Source organism: Neophocaena asiaeorientalis, unplaced genomic scaffold (assembly GCF_003031525.2).
Source record: "Neophocaena asiaeorientalis asiaeorientalis breed wild unplaced genomic scaffold, Neophocaena_asiaeorientalis_V1.1 scaffold119, whole genome shotgun sequence".
Taxonomy (NCBI): Eukaryota; Metazoa; Chordata; class Mammalia; order Artiodactyla; family Phocoenidae; genus Neophocaena; species Neophocaena asiaeorientalis.
This window is the reverse complement of record NW_020175821.1, coordinates 1,466,249-1,479,623: the sequence shown is the minus strand read 5'-3', so window position 1 is coordinate 1,479,623 and position 13,375 is coordinate 1,466,249. Positions and strand designations below refer to the sequence as shown.

The 13,375-nt window shown below is 41.2% G+C and overlaps 1 protein-coding gene across 1 annotated transcript in view; it reads left to right on the top strand.

Moving 5' to 3' along the window:
• STARD9 (StAR related lipid transfer domain containing 9) overlaps positions 1-13,375 on the top strand; it is a 122,520-nt gene that overhangs the window by 70,738 nt on the left and 38,407 nt on the right. Inside the window, exons 8-16 of the mRNA XM_024732387.1 lie at positions 1,243-1,312; positions 2,768-2,840; positions 5,724-5,791; positions 6,864-6,961; positions 7,379-7,588; positions 7,754-7,851; positions 8,990-9,067; positions 9,490-9,561; positions 12,749-12,928. Coding sequence (XP_024588155.1) covers positions 1,243-1,312; positions 2,768-2,840; positions 5,724-5,791; positions 6,864-6,961; positions 7,379-7,588; positions 7,754-7,851; positions 8,990-9,067; positions 9,490-9,561; positions 12,749-12,928 — 947 coding nt within the window. The remainder of the gene's footprint in view (positions 1-1,242; positions 1,313-2,767; positions 2,841-5,723; positions 5,792-6,863; positions 6,962-7,378; positions 7,589-7,753; positions 7,852-8,989; positions 9,068-9,489; positions 9,562-12,748; positions 12,929-13,375) is intronic.

The window sequence follows — 13,375 nt, the reverse complement described above, 5'->3', positions numbered from 1 at the left end:
CGGCATGTGGACTTCTTAGTTGTGACATGCAGACTTCTTAGTTGCGGCATACGAACTCTTGGTTGCGGCATGCATGTGGGATCTAGTTCCCTGACCCAAGGATCAAACGCGCACAGAATCTTACCCACTGAACCACCAGGAAAGTCCCTATCCTTGGTTAAATTTTTAAAATTCTTTTTATTATAGAGAATTTTGAACAAAAATAGACTAGTATAATGTACCCCCATGTTCACAGTAACCCAATAACCCTTGGCAAATTCTGCCCTGTCCACATTCCTGTCCACATTCTATATTATTCTGAGGCAAATTCCAGATGTCACAACAATTCATCTATAAATATTTTAGTATGTAGCCCTAAAAGATAAGGAATGTCTTTTTTAAAAATCATACCCAAAACTATTATCACATCTAAATAATAGTAATAATTCCTTAATGTAAAAAAATCCAGTCAGTGTTCAAGTTACTTTGCTAATTTTTAGTGTAAATGTATTCGGCTATGAGCCCATAAATTTACTTTGGTTCCTGAATCTCTAATACAGAGATTCTCTAGCACAGTTGTGAAGGCCTTTTTTGACTTGGTGGGGAACCAGCCATAAAGATTTACTTTCATGCCCTTAAGCTCTCTTTACCTATCTAAAGCCTGCCCATTCTCCAGTGGCTAAATTCAAGTCTCACTTCCTCCATGGAGCTTTCCCTGACCACTCCTCTGATCTCCTCAGCATTTATTATCTTTCTAGTCCTGTGGCACTTGGCCATATTATTTTGTATCATAAAATTTCTCATGATTGTAAACTAGGAGGATAAGGACATGTGTACTGTATGGTTTGTATGTCAAACCGAGTCCGCCATTTTGTGGGGCACGTAGCCCTTGTCTGCCTCAGGAATTTTGTGAGGGCCAAATGAGGTAATTTATGAGAACTTTTCTTATAACCTATATAGCAAAATTGTAAGTAATTGTTATTGCTATTCTTTTCATTGTTGTTAGCATAACCGCTACATGAATTCTAGACTATAATGTCTGTGTGGGCAGAGACCTATGTTCCCAGAGAGACTGTCACAATGCCTGACAGTAGGCTTCCAATAAATATTTGTTGACTTAATTTATTATCTGAATTAAGTTGTTCCCTCATTCTTGTCTGTCAACTGATATGAAATAGGATGATAAATTTAATTACCTACAGGAAAAGGTTAAACTTTGCCAAAAAATTTTAATTTCTTTTTTCCTCCTTGCAAATTGGATAGGTTTATCTCAACACGTAGTTACCAGCTATAAGCAAGTAATTCAGCTCTTGGCGGAGGGAATAGCAAACAGGTAACAGGTTTGTTTGTCCTTGTCATTCTTTCAGTCTCATTCTTATTTCCTGTGTTCTCATCCCCCTTCACAGTGTATATTCTCTCTGCAGCTCCCCACATCCACAATCAGCAGGCCTTTCTCAGAACAGAAGTGTACCCAGTGTAGGGGGCAGTGGCTGAGATTTAGTGCTCTTCTCACTAGTGGTGAAGCTGGAGTTTGTTTTGGGTATAATAATATTAGGCAGTAAGCCCAGAATATTACTCTATGCTTTGTCTTATAATACACGACTTCTGCTGTTTTTCATCAAAGAACAGATTCTTGCCTGCACTGTCCTCTCCTTAATAGAGGTGATATACTTGAATATAGTTTATATATAGTTTAAAATGTTTCAGAAAACCATTTTTCTTCTAGTTTTGCGTACTGTAAAGGTTACTCAAAAAAAGACTGTTTTGAATTAAAAAAAAAAAAGACTGTTTTGAATCTGCTATGAAATACTATTGACTCTCCTGAAACCTATTGTAAATTGTGATAATACTCTATTTTTAGTTACTATGAAATACCCAGAATGTTATTTTACACCCCCAAAATAGCCTTTTTTACCTGAAAAAAAATTGGGGGAATTTAGAGTCTTCTACGTACCCTATTAATAACACGTCTGAGTTAATTGAACATAAAGGAAGAAATTTAAATTTCACATTCTATACCTTGGCTTTCATGGAACTATTCTGGAGACACTTGCTTCATGTCTTCAGGGTACCCTGAGCTCCTTGATCTTTAAGTGTCAGGCCTCACCTTGTCCTTCTTATCCTTGAATAAATCAGCCTCTAGGTTTTGACTCTTTTCTTCAATTCTGTAACTCCTCTGAGAACAGAAGTCAATGAGTTGGTCTTAAACTGAGGCAAGATTGACTTAGATTTAGATGAAGGGAAGACTCCTTTGACTTTAAGGGTCAAGATTGGAATGAATCTTTCAGGGAGCCTATGAATTCTACCTGGCTTAAGCATGATGTTCATGTAATTCAAGATCTCATTTTAGCCCTTTCTGGCACTATAAGATTAATATTCTGTGTTTAATCATGACTTACTTTCTCTGTCTTTGAGCCTTCTTCTCCAGCAAGCTCTCTACATCCATTTGTCTTATTTAAATGGGTCTGTTTTAGGGATATTCTTACAGGTTGATGACTCTTTAGTATCACGCTTTCAACTCTGATTTTTAACTTCTATTGCTTAAAAAAAGTTCTAATTGTGGTTTAATATGAAGCTACACTCGCTTTTATTCTCAGATATCAAGACCTAGAGCACTGCTCCTGCCCTCTTGGGGCCACTCTCCTAACAATAACAGACTAAATAACGTGTGTTTCATGATCCTCACTTGTGAACCTCAGCACTAACATCTCTTGTGTTCCCCATGGATCCTTAAAGATCACCATGCATAAACAATCCTTGTCCTAATTTTCTTCCCTTATATACACAGAATCACAGCAGCAACCCATGTTCATGAGGCCAGCAGCAGATCCCATGCCATCTTCACTATCTACTATACGCAGGTTGGTTACCACTTATATTTTCTTAGATTTCTTCCTTTCATTGTCCCTTTTGACTGATTTCCTGTCTTCCTATTTCTTTTTCTTTCTTCCTGCCTTTCCCTTTATAGGTTCCCTGATATGACCTAACATTATAAGTAGGACCTACACACAGTCTACTAAGCTACATACTCAGAAAGTGTAGAGGCATTTCATAAAGACTAATCAAAATATCTTTGACCTACATTTTACTTTTAACATTTCAAAGTACTTTAATATCTATATGATCAGTCTGGGCATTTAAAATGAAAATAAACATTAAAATTAAAAAGTAGGGACTTCCCTGGTGGCTCAGTGGTTAAGAATCCGCCTGCTAATGCAGGGGACATGGGTTCGAGCCCTGGTCTGGGAAGATCCTACATGCCACAGAACAACTCGGCCCATGTGCCACAACTACTGAGCCTGCACTCTAGAGTCGGTGATCCACAACTACGGAGCCTGTGTGCCACAACTACTGAAGCCCGCCTGCCTAGAGCCCGTGCTCCGCAACAAGAGAAGCCACTGCAATGAGAAGCCTGCGCACCACAATGAGGAGTAGTCCCTGCTTACTACAACTAGAGAAAGCCCGCGTGCAGCAGCAAAGATCCAAAGCAGCCAAAAATAAATTAATTAATTAAAAAAAAAAAAGCAACTGTAAGGGCTCCACATGTTGGATTCAGCATACAAAGACTTCCAAGCAACTAATATAAATATGTTCCAAGAGCTGAAGGAAACCATGTTTTAAAGAATTAAAGGAAAACATGATGATAATGACTCTAGGGAATTTCACTAAAATGATAGAAATTATTGTAAAAGGGGGAATTCTGGAAATGTACAATAACAGAAATGAAAAAATCACTAATGGGACTCAAGCGCTGATTTGAGATGGCAGAAGAATTAGTGAAGTTGAAGATAGACAAATAGAAATCATCCAATTTGAAGAAGAGTAACTGAAGGAAAATGAACAGAGCTGCACAGACCTGTGGGACATCAGGTGTGTCAACATAAGTGTAATGGGAATCCCAGAAAGAAAGAAGAGAAAATAGGCATAAGAAAAAATTGAAAAATAATGGCCAAAAACAATTGCCAAATTTGTTGAAAGTCTTTAGTGTACACTTTATTCAAAAATTAACTCAAACTGGGTTGTAGGCACTAATGTGAAACCTAAAACAATTAAACTCATAGAAAATAACATGGGAGAACATTTGTGACCTTGGATTAGGCAAAGTTTTTTTAGATATGGCACTAAAAACACAAATTGAACAAAAGAACAAATTGAAATTTGGAATTGGTCAAAATTTAAAACTACTGCTCTTCAAAAGACACTATTAAGAGAATAAAAAGAAAAGCCACAGGGAGAATTTATTTGTAAAACATATGTCGGATAAAAGACTTGTATCCAGAATATATACAGAACTCTCTAAACTCAATAATAAAACAACTCAAAAAAATGGTTAGAAATTTTGAACTGATACTTAACTAGAGAAAATATACAGATGGCAATTAAGCACTTGAAAAGATGCAAACATCATTAATTATTAGAGGAATGCAAGTTAACACCAAATGAACTATCACTACTCAACTTTTAAAATAGCTAAAATTAAAAAGAATTATTATACTAAATATTGGCAAGATTGTAGGAGCTGGAGTTCTCATACACTATACTACTGGTACAACAACTTTGAAAAAGAATTTAATAGTTTCTTTAAAATTAAACATATACCTACCATATGATTCAGCCATTGCACTAGGTATTTTCCCAAGAGAAAAGAAGTCATATGTCCATACAAAGACTTGTACACAGATATTCATAGCAGCTTTATTTGTAATTGCTCAAAGCTGGAAACAACCCAAATGTCCATCAAGAGTTGAATAGAGGGCTTCCCTGGTGACACAGTGGTTGAGGGTCCACCTGCCGATGCAGGGGACGCGGGTTTGTGCCCCGTTCCGGGAAGATCTCACATGCTGCGGAGTGGCTGGGCCTGTGAGCCATGGCCTCTGAGCCTGTGCGTCCGGAGCCTGTGCTCCGCAACCGTCCCAAAAAAAAAAAAAAAAAAAAAAGAGGTGAATAGATAAACCATGGTACATTCATAGACTGGAATACTACTCAGCAATAAAATTGAACTTTTGACACATGCCTCAACCTGGATGAATCTCAAAATAATTATGCACAGTGAAAGAAGCCAGACATTGTATGACTCATCTGTGTGAAATATCCTGAGAAGACAAATCTATAGAGATAGAAAATTGAGTGGTGACCTAGGGCTGGAGACGGCAATGGAGATTGATTGCAAACAGACTCGGAATTTGGGGAGTTATTGGAAATATTTTAAAACTGGATTTTAGTGATGGATGCACAACATTAAAATGAAGCAACAACAACAAAAACCCCCTATTGAATTGTTTTAAAAAAAGGAAAGATTGTTTTGCTCTTGAGGGCTGGATGCCTCTGGATAGAACAGAGAGAGGCAGAGTCCTGCCCAGCAAGTTAACAGGCTGTGACTCAGGTTAACAAGAGACAAAGCCCCATCATCCACCCCTCCAAACCTGCTATGGATCTCTACTGTTGGGTCAGAGCCTCCTGGAGAAGAGTTGAGCATTTACCCGGTAAACCGTGCTAAGGAGACTTTGTGGGGGGTTGCCCACCTACCCTATGGAAGTTTTGCTCACATTTTTAATGATGGCAGGACTCAGGGCTTACTGATTGTCAGATATTGAGAGCTCATCTGGTTCAGAACACATTAGAATACAGATTTCTTGAGTGAGTGGGCTAAAAATCCGAATATCACCTTGGTTAGGAGGGTGTCATGGGAAAAAAACAACATATTGTTCCAAGTGACAAGCTTTAAATATCTTTTCTCCCTTTAGGCAATCCCGGAGAACCACCTCCCCACTGAAATTGCTAGCAAGATCAACCTTGTGGACCTAGCAGGCAGGTAATTAGGATCTCAAAGCCAAGTGGAATTACTCCCCTGACAATGACCTTGTTCTTGCTCATTTTACGGGGAATAAACTTTTCCCCACCTTTTACACATTTCAGTCATCCTGAGAAGATTACAGAAGAAACAAATTGTTTGAATGCTAGGTTAAGAAACTGTAGTTTTCCGAGGGCTAAAAAATTTTATGTTAGGGGTTCTCAATCTTAGCTGCCCATTAAAATCACCTGGACCTTTTAGAGCTCCCAATGCCTAGGTTGAAACTCAGATCAAATAAATCAGATTATTAGTGGAGTCAGAGGGAGTGCTGGCAGTGTATAGCCAAGATTGAAAACCAGTGCTCTAAGTAGAGGGGACTGAGTTAGCGTGCTTTTTTCCTTTGACCTAATATTGATTTTATTCAGTTCTACACATTTCTTAAAAAAAAAAAAAAAAAAAGCTTTAAAAAATACTGTGGCATTGGGGAGAAGATACTGCCTTTTAAGTATTAAAAGGAAATATGAATTGTACTCATTTACATATCCAGAAAGAAGAAACTTTCAGGAATAATGTGGTCAGAAAAAAGTGTAACATGAAATAAGGCGTATTTTCTTATTTTAAAACTGCTAAATAATTAATATGGTACACCACTCCCTTAAAAGCTTAAGTGCTTTCTGGAGAAATTGTATCAGCCAACTGGAAGTGTGAATTTTTAATATTTCACATTTACTTAAATAAGGAATTTGAAACCATTAATGACACAGCATAAAGCCATTAATATGTGAAATTAAAACAAAAGGGGAATTGTATATACCAGAAAACTATGTTGGTATCATTACTGTGAATAAGTATTAACTCAGAATGCTCTGGCAGCCAAATGTAATGAATTGTTTGATTTTTATTGCCTGAGAAGCAGAAGAATGCCAGTTTGTTACATGATGGTAAGATTTTTTTCTGGAACTGAATTCTAAGGAATTTATTATGTGGATCTTTTACACAAAATGCAACATAATGGATAGTGTTTTTCAACAGCATTATAAGGATAGTGTCTTCTTGTTCACTTTCGTTTCTCTTTTCATCCACTGTGTTTTAGTGAAAGAGCAGATCCCAGTTACTGTAAGGACCGGATTACTGAAGGAGCCAATATCAACAAGTCTCTTGTGACTCTGGGGATTGTCATCTCCACCTTAGGTATTTTGACGGTAGCCTGGATTATCAGAGTGGGAGGGGAGACTTTGAAAAATAACTCAATATGTTTTCATTTTGTCAAAATGGAGTAGATACTAAAAAGGTTCTTTCTGATAAAGTTTACCTTCTGGCTTTGGGCATGAAAAATTGATATTTGTAGTTTTTGAACACAATGTGACCATCATCCTACCACTCTCATTCCAAAAAGAAGGGAGACTACAAAATTGTTTGGCTTAAATATTCCATCTCTTGAGTCCAGAGTCTAATTCAGGGACCACACTTAAAGCATCCAGTCATATGCAGAAAGGGATTAGGAAGTGTGATGCTAAGTCTGCCTTCTCCAACCATTGCTTTGTTTTAATGCATTTGTTTCGTAATTCCTTTTTTTTCTTCCACTTTTATTATTTTTTGTCTTTTAAGCCCAGAACTCTCAGGTATTCAACAGCTGCCAGAGCCTTGGCAGCACAGTGAGCGATGGTAGTGACAGTGGGATCCCTAGCTCTCCTTCCAGGACCAGCAGTGGAGCAGGACCTTCCCAGAGGCAGTCTTACATCCCCTACCGGGACTCTGTGTTGACCTGGCTGCTGAAGGACAGCCTCGGAGGCAACTCCAGAACCATCATGGTTGCCAGTGAGTAGGCTGCCGGAGCTGGTTCTGTGTTGAGACTGGTGCTCTGCCACTGCCGCCCATTTCATCAAGGGTCTCAGACAGCCTGGGCGACGGCAGCAAGGCCAGTGGTCATGGGCTGGGTTGGAAAGGCTTGGCGTGTGTTTTAACCTTCTCCTTCTACCCCAGCCGTGTCTCCTGCACACACTAGCTACAGTGAGACCATGAGCACGTTGAGATATGCATCCAACGCCAAAAACATCATCAACAAGCCACGGGTAAATGAGGTGAGACCTTCATTTGAAGTCCTGGTCTGGTACAGCAGTTTACTCCAAGTTCTCCTTTTTTCCTCTCATTTGATTTCCTTCTCTTTGTACTCACCCCAGCTGCCAGACTTGTTCTCCAAATGCCGAGGGAGTGAAATTCTTTCTTTCAGTGTCATACCGGTCTCTCATATCTCAACTGGCTTCATTCAGTTGTCTTTTTTGAATAATTTATTTTAGATGTTTATCTAAGGCCCATTGGTCTTAAGAGCCCTTGTATACTGTTGCCACTCGAGGAAAGATCATTTAAAAGTGTCTGTGTTTACTGCCTTTATTCCAAGTTTATGTTGCTCTGTGCCTTTTTTCATATGCAAATTGCAGTGCCGTCTCTGTTTTGGGTAAAAGTTGCATATGAGGAATCCTTTAGTCTTGAAAGCTGAATTAATAATGAGAATATTCCAAAAGTTCCTCATCTACTTTGCAGTTTCGGTGAAAAGTTCCAGGGCAGGGATCACAAATGGGTGGCCCACATACAGCCCATTTATGGACTGTTTTAAAGGGCAGTGTAAGGACTTCCCTGTGGTCCAGTGCTTAAGACTTCGCCTTCCAATGCATGGGTGTGGGTTCGATCCCTGGTCGGGGAGCTAAGATCCCACATGCCTTGCTGCTGAAAAACCAAAACAGAAAACAGAAGCAATACTGTAACAAATTCAATAAAGACTTAAAAAAAAATAAAGGGCAATGTAATTTGTCAGGTACTAAGTTTAGTCACACTCAATACAGGAAGATTAGCACCTTACATGCTCTGGCATTTGTATTATATTACCTACCTGACCTCCTGCTCTAGGCAGTGATTCTCAAACTTTAGTGTGTATCAGAATCACCTGGAGGGTTTGTTAGATCACAGGTAGGTCCAGCCCTCAAGAGTTTCTGATTAATAGGTGTTGGGGCATTGCGGGAGTGGAGGTGGTCCACAGAATTTGCATTTCTCACAAGTTCTTAGGTGAAGTTGCTGCTGATCCTGGGACCACACTTTGAAAAAACTGCCCTAGAAGTTACTCCAAAGGAGTAATTCGCTTCTTCCAGGCTAATTGCGAGTAGCATCTCACAGCCATTCGGGGCCTGATATCAATTAGTGGTGACCGAGTTCTCTGTGTTTCAGGATGCAAACGTGAAGTTGATCAGAGAACTCAGGGAAGAGATTGGAAGACTGAAAGCCATGCTGCTGAGCTTTGAGCTGGTATGTGGGCAGTCAGGACTTTTCTGTCCTCCAGAGCCCCTTCTCTTCTGCAGGGTATCTGAGCCCTGCTGCATTGTGTTCTCAGTCAGGTGATGCTTGTAGAGCAGAGGCCAGAGATAGGATGGTGATTACTCTGATTACCTGTGTAGTTTCAGATGGGGTGGGCACCCTCTCACTGTGTCCTCTCTGCTGTCCAAAGGGCATTTTCCTGAATGGCCCTTGTCTGTATGTGGGCAGATATGGGGAATGGGGCCCTCCAGAAAAAATTCCTTGAATTCTCCTTCTTTGTATCAATCTGAGCCCAAATACTTAGGCTTCTGATTTGTTTCTGATTTTAACGATAAAGTCTTTCCTTTATCTGCATCTTTTCCTTCACAAGAGTGAGGGTGGGACCCATGAAGCACATCTCTCTCTTTGTGCAGAGAAACTTCCATTCATTGAATGAGGGAAAGGATGAAAATCTGAAGGAGCTGGCTCTCCAAAATGAATTGAAGGTGGGTCTGTTGGGGAGACTCAGTTGTGCTTCACATCACCTTGGAAACAGATCTGACCTCCCTCCATCATTCCTGGGCCAGAACTGCTCCCCCACCAGGACAGAGAGGTTCTATATAGAGACAGCCTTTGTCTCCATTGAGCCTTGAGTTGGGGGATGTGTTTGTCATAGGGCTGGTGACTGGCTTTCTGACTCTGCTTTGTTTTCACAGGGGATCATGATAGCTCCCTTCAGATAGTGACAGTAGCCTAGGAAAAAAATTATTTTCTAGTAAATAAGTAAATCAATGACATGTATTCATTGAACATCAACTAGGTGCTCAGCACAATGCTGCAGGAGATACAAAGAAGTCCCTGCCCTAAGATGGCTTGCAGTCTAGTTGGAAGCACATTTAGAGAATGATTAAATGAAATAACTTAGGTGAGTTAGACATAAAGAGCTTAGGAAGGAAGAAATCAAATGTGGCTTGGAATATTCAGGGCCAGCCTCGGTGCTGCAGTTGGAAGGCAGAGAACTTGAACTAGACCTTGGAGGATGGATAGGGTCTGTTAGATAGGGAGATGGGCAGAGGTATTGGGGTGAGGGAGGGATAACAGAAGCAAAGCCACGGAAGTGAGAGAAGGGCTGGTGTGAGACACGTGGACACACGGGGTGTGAGGGCAGCGAAGCTGGCTAGGATATGTGCTCCCGGTAGAGAGGAGCGGAGGGTAGGGGAGGAGAGGTCCAGTTCAGGAGGTTTGAACTTGACATGAACAGGGTTACTCACAGCTTCTTGAACCCAGTTAGTGACATGATAAAGGAGTATATTGGGGAAATTAATATGACAGTTGCATGTAGAATGGATTGAGGGCTGGAAGCAGAGAGATCAACAAGGAAAGAGACTGTTGTTGTGACCCCATGAGGGTGAGGACATTTTGGGAGATTGAATCAAATGGTGATTCCCAGAGACTTTTTTTTAAAAAGTCACTTGTGTTAAGTTTTTCTTTTTACTTTGTTTTTTTTGGCCGTGCCACACGGCATGCAGGATCTTAGTTCCCTGATCAGGGATCGAATCCGTGCCCCCTGCATTGGGAGCACAGAGTCTTAACCACTGGACCACCAGGGAAGTCCCCCAGCGACATTTAAAAGGAAGAAGTAGCAGGCATTATTTGGTGACAGGTTAGATTTAGGTCTTGCAAACAAATGTCCCCATTTCCAGTACTCTACTGCATCATCCTTACATGTTCTTAAAGTATCCTGGCTATGTCAATATTTTGTTACCCAAACTAAACTTTTGGACTACTTCACATATCCAGAAGTTTCTCAAAAATTCTGTATTTAGCTATATGGTCTGACTTTTGGTTCATTCCAGGCACATTAGCATTTTTACTTTATACAGGCCGGCAGACCTGGACTTGAACCTGCCGCTTGCTAGTCTTACAACCTTAGGCAGGTAGCAGTGGGTGATGAAGGCTGGCCAGAGGGGAGGTGTCCTCTGCAGCGCCTCCAGGGGGATGTGCCCTGCCACCTACCTCTGCCAGGGCCCAATCCAACCCAGCCCTTCACGGGTACCCTGTAGTTTTCAAACTTCAACTCAATGATTATAACATTAAAAAGAATGTTTCGGGAATTCCCTGGCGGTCCAGTGGTTAGAACTCTGTGCTTCCACTGCTGGGGTGCAGGTTCAACCCCTAGTCGGGGGACTAAGATCCAACAAGCTGCATAGGGCAGCCAAAAAAAAGAATGTTTCTAGAGTCATAAAATACTTGTACCTAAACTTGGCATGATTGTTTTTTTCTTAAGTTTTCTCTTTATGAGAGAAGGACTTAGCTGAATCCAGTTCCTTTTCCTGGTCTTCCTCAGTTCTTCCACTCCCAAAAGAAGCTTCCTGCCTTGATAACAATTTCCACTGTAAGAAATAAAAAGGACCCTATATTCAACATTGTTCCTTCATGTTTCCCAAGTGGGCTTAGCTTAAGGCCTCGAAGCCTTGGTGTGTTTATTTTTTTTATTATTATTATTTTTTTGTGTGTGTGGTATGCGGACCTCTCACTGTTGTGGCCTCTCCCGTTGCGGAGCACAGGCTCCGGACGCGCAGGCTCAGTGGCCATGGCTCACGGGCCCAGCCGCATGTGGGATCTTCCCGGACCGGGGCACAAACCCGTGTGCCCTGCATCGGCAGGTGGACTCTCAACCACTGCGCCACCAGGGAAGCCCCGGTGTGTTTATTTTTAAAACTCTGTTCCTGATCCATAATCTCTCAGTGTTTTTTTAAATTAATTTTTATTGGAGTATAGTTGATTTACAATGTTGTGTTAGTTTCTGCCGTACAGCAAAGTGAATCAGTTATACATATACATATATCCGCTCTTTTTTAGATTCTTTTCCCATATAGGCCACTACAGAGTACTGAATAGAGTTCCCTGTGCTGTACAGTAGGTCCTTATTAGTTATCTATTTTATGTATAGTAGTGTGTATTATGTATGTCAATCCCAATCTCCCAATTTACACCACCCGCCGCCCTCAGCGTTTAATAACATTAGTTATTACTGTTGTTATTTTTTTATTGTGTGGTAGTTCAGACTAGTTTCATAGTCTTCACTCTCCCTGGGGAGACTCGTCTTGGTGCTTTGTTGGTGTTTGAGGTGCATACAAGCTTATATTAGAACTCAAGGTGCTGCACCTTGGGAAAGAAGTTCACAAGAGGACTCCCAGTATGGATCACATAGGAGGGGGGTGGAAAGGTGAATTTAAACATATCAATAGATATGTGCCTCAAATCCCAACTAACTTTTTAAAATTAATTAATTTATTTTTGGCTGAGTTGGGTTGGACTCTCAACCACTGCGCCACCAGGGAAGCCCAGCAGGTGGATTCTTAACCACTGCGCCAGCAGGGAAGTCCCCAAATAATTGTTAAAAATAACATTTATGGTGCTTTTTTTTTTATAAAAACAATACATCCTCATTGCAGAAAATTTTAAAAATAACATTTTTGAGTTTCTATTTATAAAAGTAACAGTTGCTTTTTGAGGAAAACTTAGAAAACAGAGAGAGCTCACAGAGGTGCAAGGGCCCATGTGCGGCCTTGAATAGTCACAGGGAGGAAAGTGAGGAAGTGATGCCGTGAGGAATCGGGCCAGATGGCGCTGGACCGTTCATCTGCTCCCTGTACTGAGTGTCCAAGACCACCTCCTCTGTCTCCTCAGATTGACCAGCTGACTAAAGACTGGGCCCGTAAGTGGAACGAGTGGAAGGCCCTCGTGGAACATTACAGAGTGGACATCAACAGGAGGAGGGCTGGGCTGGTCATCGACTCCAGCCTGCCACACCTGATGGCCTTGGAGGACGATGTGCTCAGCACAGGTGTCGTGCTCTATCACCTCAAGGTGAGCGGGCGGGCGCACCCCCCTCTCTCCTTAAGCCGTTGGCCCCAGAGGTCAGGGAGGGAAAAGCCGGCAGCATCGAAGAAAGCCGCAGAGCTGCCCTCAGGTGTGCCCTCAGGAAACTGGGCCTGCCAACCAACTGATGTTTTGTTTTTGTATGAATACAGCAGAAGACTAGTAATCAGAACAATCATTTGGTGTTCAGCTGCTGCTACTGTCTCTCTTACTTTTGTTCTCTATGCCTAAATTTCCTTGTTTTAAAGTAAGAATAATGCTTGTATTCCTTATCCGGCTTCCTGAAGCACAGGAGTGCAGTCGTGGAGGTGAAATCCTAACCTCGAAATTCCGGCGGCACTCCTGAGCGCTCTCCGCAAATACAGGCTGCTCACAGACGGCTTTCAGAGGCTAAAGGGATCAAAAGATCTGAAACAGTTCCCTTCCCGTACTTTC